At 48.0% G+C, this 10,312-nt stretch overlaps 1 protein-coding gene across 1 annotated transcript in view; it reads left to right on the plus strand.

Moving 5' to 3' along the window:
- The window catches only part of SRM (spermidine synthase), a 9,449-nt gene extending 2,188 nt beyond the window's left edge, over window positions 1–7,261 (plus strand). The window contains exons 2-7 of the mRNA XM_014309674.2: window positions 53–145; window positions 1,501–1,654; window positions 2,354–2,437; window positions 2,743–2,888; window positions 4,932–5,054; window positions 6,139–7,261. Coding sequence (XP_014165149.1) covers window positions 53–145; window positions 1,501–1,654; window positions 2,354–2,437; window positions 2,743–2,888; window positions 4,932–5,054; window positions 6,139–6,156 — 618 coding nt within the window. The 3' untranslated portion in view covers window positions 6,157–7,261. The remainder of the gene's footprint in view (window positions 1–52; window positions 146–1,500; window positions 1,655–2,353; window positions 2,438–2,742; window positions 2,889–4,931; window positions 5,055–6,138) is intronic.
- The last annotated feature ends 3,051 nt before the right edge of the window (window positions 7,262–10,312 follow it).

A 10,312-nucleotide genomic window follows, 5' to 3' on the forward strand; every position in this document is an offset into this window, starting at 1 on the left:
TGCCGTGGGCCGAGCGCGCTGACAGCCCACGTTGTGCCCTCTTCTGTGCCAGGTGCTGATCATCGGCGGCGGCGACGGGGGCGTGCTGCGGGAGGTGGTCAAACACCCGACCGTGGAGTCCGTGGTGCAGTGCGAGATCGATGAGGTGCGTTGGGCTCCCGGCAGCTCGGGGCTCCTGGGTGGGCTGCCCGGCAAAGCGAGCCCGACTTCACATCACCCACGGGAGCTGCGCCTTCACCTGCTGTCTCTCGTCAGCACCAGGCGCTTTTGCTGCTGGTTCTGCTGGCGTGACAATGACAGCGCCACCTCTCTTTGCCTTACGAGTCATCTACGTGGCAGCTGGCTGCCTCTTCTGTGCGATTTCTTTCACACACATGCGATTGAGGCCCTTCCAGGCAGACGTGGGCCAAGCACGGGATCTGGAGGAGTGCCCTGGCTCTGTGGAGGTGCTGCTTTTCCCTCTCCTTCGCTGCCGAACAGAGAGCTCCTGGCAGAGGAGGATGGTTGCTTGGTTGAGCAGTCTCTTGCAACCAAAATCAGGAAATAAGCAGCAGGGATATGCTTCTGTGATAGATGGGCCAGTTGCTTTAGAAATGGTCACCATTTTGTGTCTAGTACAACAAACTTGGGAGGGAGGAAGTCACTACTAATTAGAGCATGTTGAGGCTTTGGCTTAGTGATGGTGACTGTCAGGAAGTGGGCACCTGCTGAGAATCAGCCTGTGACTGGTAACCTGTGGGCTGGTAACTCTGTCAGACCACTGAAGTTTACTCGTTTCCCAGTCCTCCTCTCAGCCAGTTTTATTTTACTTTACTCAGCCTTTTCTCAGAAAGTTTTGCTCGGAGTAAAACTCTATTAGGAACAGGAAATACTGCTATATGAGATTGTGTGCTCTGTCTCCCATCTAAGTAGGCAAACATCCCTGGTTTTAATGAGCACTGCCTGACACCAGCATATTTTTTTGGTTTTGCCAGCTGTGAGAAGCTGCTAGTGTTCAGTACAACTGCTGGGCCCAGGGCAGTGGCTGCCTAACGATTTTAGAGAGAAAACTTTACCTTACAGGGGGATTGATATCATGGCCATAGTGCAGAGATTTCTCATCTCGCATTCAGAAACCTGCTGGCATAGTTTTACTTAGGAAGAAAAATAAATTGATTTAGCTGAAATCACCTATGCAAATGATGTTCTGTAGGAAAAAGGAGCACAGAGCGGTCTGACCTGTAATCATATTTGCTCAGTTCCTCAGGGAGCTTTTGAAGCTCCAGGTTTTTGTTGAGTTTGGCGTAGACAGAACAACAGTGTCACTGAACCCTGAGGTCGTAGGAAAAGGCTGAGAGTAGCTGGCTGAAGATGCTGGCAGCTTTTGTGGCTTTCACTGGCAAATCAGACTTGAGCTGAAGGAAATTACTCATTGTGCTGTTCTTCCAGTCACAGCTGCACAGCAGTCTGAGAAGCAGCTTCTTGTGAGCCTCTGACCCACTTGTGCTCTCTGTGTTGCAGGATGTGATCCAGGTATCTAAAAAATACCTCCCAGGGATGGCAGTGGGCTATTCCAGTGCTAAGCTGACATTGCACGTGGGAGATGGTTTTGAGTTCATGAAACAGAATCAAGAAGCCTTTGATGTGATTATCACGGACTCGTCTGACCCCATGGGTAAGAATTCTAGCCCATAATAGGGCACTGTTTTCCACATACCTCCTTCATTTTTTTTTTTTATTCTGCCTACCTCTTGGAAGTTCTGCCAGCCTGCTGAGGATCCTTTCAAGTGAAAAGACTGTTGCCAACTTGGTTCTTTTAGTAGGGAAGGGGAAGGATGGGAACCATAAAATTGTATCAGCAGGCCTTCAAGCCAGCTGTTACATTTCTCTCCTCAAAATTCAGCTCCAGCAACTATTTCTTCTGGCAGAGTTGTTCCCTGAGTGCAGCAATCCCATGCTGGAATGGCAGCTTTGTACATGTGCCTGCTGATAAAGCAGTGGCTCACACACTTGGTGCAGCCCCTGCCCCGAAGATAGTTGGGGTGAGGCTGCTGTATTTCTGAAGGGGGAAACTGAGGTAGAGAAGGACCAAATGTAGCTATAGCACCTTATTTTAAGAACCCATCAACAACTCTGAGTCCCCTTCCATCTTGCCCTAGTCAACACAGAGAGAGGCATCTCTAAAAGGCAGTTTGGAGCAGGAGTTCTGCTTAAAAAATGCTCGGTGAAGCAAGAGGCAGCTGCTAAGACTTGGTTTAACAGGGGACCTGGGCTTGCTATTTAGCAAACCTAAAATCCTGACTGGTTTGTCCTGCTAGGTGCAGTCTGGGGTTCACCTAGGCTCAAACCTTTTCTTTATTCACCTTTCTCCCAGGTCCTGCAGAAAGTTTGTTCAAAGAATCTTATTACCAGCTGATGAAGACAGCCCTGAGGGAAGATGGGATTCTCTGCTGCCAAGGTGAGGATGCTGCCCCTGGGCAGAGGCTGATGCCAGACCTTTACATACCAAGTGGGAGGCACAGAGGGGACTCTTCTTGGGGAGATGTGATGCAGGGAGTGAAACATGTCATCTCCCAGGGAAAACAGTGGTTTTGATCTATGTCAGCTCATTCATTATTGGACTGGGCTTAGCAAAACTGGCATCAGGGTCTGTGAAATCACATGAGCTGGACAGGTTGAGACTTGGAACCACTGCTCACCTGGCACAGTTCTGTGCAGAGCAGAGGGGCAGCTCTCACACACTGCCCGACTTTCTCCCTGCAGGTGAGTGCCAGTGGCTGCACCTGGATCTCATTAAGGAGATGCGCCAGTTCTGCAAGTCGCTGTTCCCGGTGGTGGAGTACGCCTACTGCACCATCCCCACGTACCCCAGCGGCCAGATCGGCTTCATGCTCTGCAGCAAGAACCCCGTGAGTTCCACACACCTCAAGGGGACTTTTCATTCCCTTCAAACCTGCCTGAGGCTGTCCCTTGCGGAACTTCAGCTATGGCATTCAATTCTCCCAGCTGTGGGGCCTCAAGATTCTTGAATTCTTGATTCTTGAACCCTGTGAGTTTCAGGCACCCCAAGTGGCCTTTTCCATTCCCTACAAACCTGCCTGAGGCTGTCCCTTGCAAAACTTCAGCTATGGCATTTAATTTTCCCAGCTGTGGGGCCTCAAGATTCTTGAATTCTTGATTCTTGAACCCTGTAGTTTCAGGCCCCTCAAATGCCCTTTTCCATTCCCTACCAGCCTGCCTGAGGCTGTCCCTTGCAGAACTTCAGCTATGGCATTCAATTCTCCCAGCTGTGGGGCTTCAAGATTTACCTGGCTCTGCCACCCACAGCTCCAGAGCTGCAGTGCAGCCTGCTCGGTGCTGAATGAAGTACAGAATTGACCATTTGCTTTAAAAATTGTCATAATTTTCTGTCTAGTACAACAAACTTGGAAGGGAGGAAGTCACTATCAATTTTTTTAAGGCTTTGGCTTATTTTGTGGTGACTGTTACAAAGCAGGCACCTTCTGACAATCAGCCTGTGACTGATTTGATGATAACTTATCATCCCTAAATATAAGTGAGAGAGGAAGCCAGACCAACTAGAGAGTGCACTTGGAAGCACAGTAAACCTTCAGGATCTCTGTTTTCCTCCCCAAAGAACACTGACCCTCACAGAGACCTCCAAGTGAGAGTTGGTGTTAGGATGTGGGCTGGTAACTCTGTCAGACCACTGAAGTTTACTCTCTTCCTAGTCTGCTTCAATGTGGCTGAAGGGAAGCCCATGCCTCCCCAGAACTCTCTTCTTTGCTCACAGAGGGGAAAATAAAAGTACCAAAGTCACCACTGTGCACCTGGGATCATCATTCTGCTGCATGAAAGGAACAAGTGTCAAAGAAAATAATATCTAAGATAGAGTTGGACAAACCAGGGACCACAGGACAGATTTATGCAGCGTCATGCTAGACAAGGAAACTGTCCAGTGTTTTAAGATGGTTTTTAGATGATGTTTAAGATAATGTTTAAGGTTTAAGATGGGTTTGGGATTCTCCAGCATTGCTGCTGCTGCACATGGTTAACCTGGGATGCTGGCAGCATGCACCGTGCCCAACATGGATTCTCCTTTGAAGAGCAAAGCCTTGTTTCTTGGATGCTCAGGCACTCTCACACATCTGGCACATGGCTCATGCAGTCTGACCTCATGCACTGACATCTGTGCACAAGTGCTGGTCACAGGAGTTACAGAGCATAAACCCCAGCCCTTGGTACTGGGGCTGCGCAGAACCCTTGACCTCATACTTAGAACAAAAATTCATTTGTTTTCCTGTGAGTCATCTCAGTTCTCTGCCATGCATCAGGATGCCTGTCACACAGCTTTTGGCTCCTTATTTGTTATAAATGAATATTCCAATTTAATAATTAAGGATATTATTAAATAATCAAAATATAAATTTGGAAAAAGCCACAAGCTATTCAACTCTGAGCCAGGCTATCAGAGTTGAGGAACCCAGGATTTGGCCTCTATCACACCAAAGTCCCTGTGGGTCTCCAAATGTCATTTTCTAAGAGGTTTGTTTTATACAGTCTTTTGGGCTCTAGAAGGGGCCCTTCTGTAGCATATTTTAGCATATAATTGTAGTTTTTCTTTCTTGCTGCTGCGTTTCCTGGAACCAGTAGATAATTCCTGGAATCCTGTCAGGTGAAAACTTCCTGGCATAAACTTCTGACAATGCCTATCAAATGCCACCTGCTGGGGTCTTGTCAGATGAAAAAATCCCTTGAAATATCCATCCCTGGAGACAGTCATCTTCCTGGTGTTTGAATCTCCTTCCTTATCACATACCCTGTTACTGCTTGTTGCCCGACGCTGGCTTTGTACACAAAATGCTGTGGGTTTAATTTCCTTTAGCACGAATTACTTTATAACATATACTACATTATCCAAATAGTCAAAGCTACTGACTTTGTTTTTGCAGAACACAAATTTCCGGGAGCCTGTGCAGCAGCTCTCACAGCAGCAGGTGGAGGAGAGGAGTCTCAAGTACTACAACTCTGACATTCACAGGGCAGCATTCATCCTGCCAGAGTTTGCACGGAAGGTAAGCCAGCCTCTGCCGCAACACCTCCCTCCAGGGTGAGATAGGAGTGGGAGTAGGATTTCTTGCAGTCCCAAAGATTTCTGTGGGCAAGTCAGAGCAGGACAGCATTTTGTATGACAGAGCAGAGTATGAGTCAGTCAGGGAAGACAGAGTTCATTTAGGAGCTGTTCTTTGGGCTCATGTGCTGTGCCTTGATGACAGATCACTCCTACTTCACCTACCAAAGCCAGGTCCAAGATGATTTTTACCAGCAATTCAGAGGCAGGCACTTATTCACATCCCCCTTGGAAAGGGGGCTGGGAATAGTCCATGCAAGTTTACCAGAACCTTTCAGACTGGGGCCACAATCTCTTTCCAACAGCCTGTGCCAGGTCTGTGGACTGCACAAGGCTTGCTCACTTATAAAGTCCCAGACACACTGAAGGGAAGCCCATGCCTCCCCAGAACTCTCTTGAGGGGAAAATAAAAGTACCAAAGTCACCACTATGCACCTGGGATCATCATTCTGCTGCATGAAAGGAACAAGTGTCAAGGAAAATAATACCTAAGATGGAGCTAGACAAGCCAGGAACCACAGGACAGATTTATGCAGCATCACGCTAGACAAGGAAACTGTCCAGTGTTTTAAGATGGTTTTTAGATGATGTTTAAGATAATGTTTAAGGTTTAAGATGATGTTTAAAAGTTAAGATGATGTTTCCAACCCAAACTATTCTGTGCTCTTCTGATTGGCGTTAGAGGCAGAGCTGGTGTTTCCCACTGGAAAGCTCCAAAAGTCTTAGATAAAATGTGCTTGATTTCTAGCACAAAAGAAGGGGCAAAGAGGGGATTCTCCAGCATAGATCGGTCTTGCTTCTTGAAGGATAGCCTGTATTTCCACATTATTCCATCATATGCCCACTGGGCTGCAACTGCAGCTTCCAGAAAAAAAAAATCCTTAGAATTTTAGTCATTAGAATTAGAGTGTTGTAGGGATGAAGGCAAATGCCATAACTGTGTTGCAGAGGTGGTGATTCATGTTTCCCCTGCAGCCTAGCAGAGCTGGGGCAGGTCCATCCTGACATTTGTCTTTGGCTTTCTGCAGGCCCTGAGTGATGTGTGAGACCCTGAGCTGCTTCCTTCCTCCAAGTTGGACTCTGAGATCATCAGTGATGTGGCTGGGATCTTCTCAGCAGACTGCAGATTTGCTCTCCACTGTGTGGGATTATTTAACCCTTGGCCAGCCAACATTCCCTCTGATGTGTTAAGGATGATGGGGCATAAGCCAGATAAGACTATTGAAAAGGTCTAGTGACTTATTGCGTGAGGTCAAAACTGTTCTTTCCAGTACTGGAAATGTAAGATGTCTTTTTCCTTTCTCTCTTCCCTGCACCCATTCTAAATTCTCCCATCCCAACCACACTCCACACCCCCCCAGCTGATGCAATGTATTTATAACTGACACATATTTCTGTCTGGTGGGCTGGGAACAGTCCAAAGGGTCCCTGACTCAGCCTTAAGCACAGAGAGAGAGAAAGAGAGAGAGCTTTGTGCACAGTTAGCTCACTCTCTCCTCGTGGGAGCTCCCTGCTGCTGACACATTTTGACTGGTAACAGGTCTGAGCCTTTGCATCCCACTGCCCTCCTGTGACTCCTGCACTGCTCTGCAGCACAGCTGGAGAAGTCACAGTGCAAACTGTTGCCATTCACAACAGGTCTCCCTCCAACCCTGATGGAGTAGCAGTATTAAACACCAGCCAGGCATGCTGGCAGCAGTCTTGTGGCTTCTTTTGTTAAGGTTGTTCATTTTTTTAATTGGTTAGAAACAGAAGTGCTGAGGTGCCAACAGGCTGACTGCTGTTCTCACCTCTGCCCTCAGAGAAGTTATCTATCTAAAAAGCCAACCTTAGCTGCATTGCCTGATGTTTAGTACTGATGCTGGGGAGTTGGTTGTGCTGACAAATCTCTCATCTCAGTCATGCTGAGATGCCTCAGGCCTGGGGTGTTTGCAAGTCCTTAGGAGGCATCATTATTTCCAATGCTGCCCCCAGATGCATAAGTTGTTTTTCATTGTACACTGTAAGATGGAGCGGCCTTCACTTCTTTACTTCTGTTCTGAAGATTCTGTCCCCCTGCACTGTGGGAATCACCCTCCCAGCACAACCACTGTGCCATTGTCACTCCCTTGCACTCAATTAAACACTTGGCTTTGGTTAAGGTGACATCAATGTGGGTCAGTGTTCTTTGGGGGGGAAAACAGAGATCCTGAAGGTTTGCTGTGCTTCCAGATGCACACTCTAGTTGGTCTGGCTTCCTCTCTCACTTATCTTTAGGGATGATAAGTTACCACCAAAATTAAGCACTGAAGATCTCATTACATATTTTGTATTGTAGTGTAGCTGCACAATAGCTGCTCCAGCTCCTCTCATCCTCTGTGCTGCAGACTCAGTCTCTGCTATCCAAGCTATTCTGCAGTCCAAATGCTGCCTCTGTTACAGTTTTCCAAGTGGTTTTCCAGCTGCTATCAGGTAATTCCTGTCAGTCCTGGCCCCACTGAGCTGCACCCTCTTTTCCTCTGCAGAAATGGTGGTGGCTCTGAGGGCTGCACCCTGAGCTCCAGCTGAGCAGGCTGGGGAAAGGCCCTGGGTGGCATCAGGAAAAGACAAAACTGCTCCTTCTGAGAGACTTTTCAGCTTGGTGAGAGAGAACTGGAGGAAGCAGACTTTAGCAAGGATTGGGATTGAGCTTTGCCATAATAGTGACCCTACAAATAGGGTAGGTGGTCCAGCTGCTGTGCCCACAGCAAAAGATTTGTGGGGTCAGTACTCTCCTCCTTTCTTCTATTACTGATGAGACTTAGCACTTCTTTCCCAGTGTCTCCTTCTACCACCGTTATTGGTACAGTTTCTTTGTGGTCACAAGGGTTTGCAAAGCATTGCTGAGCTGCAGAGCCGAGTCTTGGTCTCTGTATTCTTGTGTTAAGAACATAACACCTATTTTTCTCTAAATTATCTGGGTGACTGTCTTCTTTCTCACACAAACAGTTTGGGTTAATGAGCATTTTCATTGCTCAACTCCTGTGTTTTTATAAGGAGCAGACCAGTAATGGAGCCTGGTTCTAGCTCCTCCTGTTTAAATTCCTGTGGTACCTGAACCTCACTTAGCCCTTCATCCTTGACAGAAAATTAGCTCTGACACTTTCCCCTAGAATGGGACTCAAGACCAGGACTATAGTCCAGGAAGGCCTCAGAGCAGCAGCCAACTAGTAACAAGTTCAAGCCTTTCACCCATCCTTGGTGAGTACAACAATGCCCAGGAGGGAAAGAGCTTCCTCAAACCTGTTGTGGGACTCCACACAGCTCATTATTCCTTCTGGTTCTTTGAGCTTTCTCCAAATACGTGAGTTCAGCGAGTGGCCAGTGATGAGAACAGAAGACAAGACTGTTTCCCATCCAAGTCACACAAACTCTATCCACAAGGTCCTGTGTATGATTTCTGAGTGATTCCAAGTCACTGTTCCCCACAGACAGTTCCAAACCCTTCAGTGTGAGAAGGCAGAGATCAGTGCCTGAGTCAAGCACTCACATGAATGCAGCGAGAGAGGAAGCAGGGGCTTGTGCAGCTGTAGCTGATTCCACCTGAGCAGCTCTGATATTCAGGACTCAAAAATCACCCCTGTGCTGAGCACTGCCACAGGTGTGTGTGCCCTCTGAGCTGCTGGGATGGTGTTTGGCACCTGCAAGGTGGTTGCATCTACAGATTGATCATTCCTTGCACAAATTTGCATCTGAGCTGTTATGCTGCAGGATGTAGTGGCCAAGGGATGCTGGGGCTTGAAGAGACACTGGAATTTGGGTAATGGTCAACAGGAGGAAACTGTGGGGTCTCATGTAGAACAGAGCACTGACCACTTTTGCAGTGTCCCTAGGTGGGCAACTAAAATATTAACCTTTTTCAGAGTTTTAGCTGCCTTTTGCCTAAGGCATGTTAAGCAAGACTGTTCATAAGCAAAGAGTCACAAAGATGATGACTGCCTAGACATGCTGCAGTCATGTTCCAGCATCTCATTAAGCTAGGAGTATATGAACAGGGATAGGCTTTGTCCCAGGTAACATAAAATGCAATGTAAGTCAGAGCAGGTGGAGACAAGCAAGGGAATGGGCTTCAGCACATCATTGCTTAAGTCAGTTGGCAAGGTACAACTGTGTCAAACTGCTCTGAGCTTTACTCATTGAACTAACTCAGTTTTTAGAAGCTCAGAAGAGAGTTTCAAAAAATTGAGAGAAACCTCAACAGGGGTCCAGGCACTCCGGGCCACAGGCCCCCGAACACCAATGCCAGCCCTTTCCATGGGAAACAGAACTCACCATCCCAGGTTCCTGATGGCAGATTGCAGGACGTGCTTGGAATAGTCAGGGCAGGCCAAGTTGGAGTTCATGGCAGGGTGGGTCTGGGAGGCATCCTGCCTTGTTCAAAATTTCATTAGGTGGCTGCCCACTGATGGCCACAGGCCCATGAACACCAACACCGCCCTGTATCCTTGTGAAGCACAACTCACCAGTCCAGTCCCTGATAGCAGATTGCAGAAGGCCCTTGGGATAGTCAAGGCATCCCCTGTTGGAGGTTGTGGCAGGTTGGGTCTGGCAGACATCCTGTGCACTTCGGGATTTCAGGAGACCGCTGCCCCCTGAGGGGTCAGGATCCTCTGCCTATCTTTGCATCCATACAAGTCCTAATCTGCTATAATGGATCACTGCGGTGCACAACTGTGGATAACAGATCAGAACGAGACCTTGCAAGACATCTGACTGGATTCTCCTAAAGAGAGATGTGATTCCAATGCCTGTCTGAGATCCTGAGTCAAATCCCTACAACGGAATTGGCACTGGGCCGAGGAACACAGGCCAGAGATGAAGATTGACAGCGCAGTTTCTGATAAGCCCCTCAAAGAGTTAAGGCAAAACACACGTGACACGAGACGCCCAAAAGACACAGAATGCTCGACAGACAAGTGACGTGACACCCACTGGGATTGCTCTGATCAGAGCAACTCAGCATTGTGAGAAAGTACCCATATGTGGTCTAAGTTGCTATTTTCCCTAAGAAACAAAATTCACCAGCCTGTGAGTTTTCCCACAAGCCCCCAAACACCAAGCTCGGCCCATTTCCCTGGGAAGGAAAACTCACCAGCCTGGGTCCAGAAGGCAGATTGCAGTGGAAACTTGGGAATGTAAAACCAGCCCGAGTGAGCGCAGGTGGCAGCTTGGGTCTGGGAGGCA

The sequence above is a fragment of the Geospiza fortis genome, unplaced genomic scaffold (assembly GCF_000277835.1).
Source record: "Geospiza fortis unplaced genomic scaffold, GeoFor_1.0 scaffold132, whole genome shotgun sequence".
Classification (NCBI taxonomy): Eukaryota; Metazoa; Chordata; class Aves; order Passeriformes; family Thraupidae; genus Geospiza; species Geospiza fortis.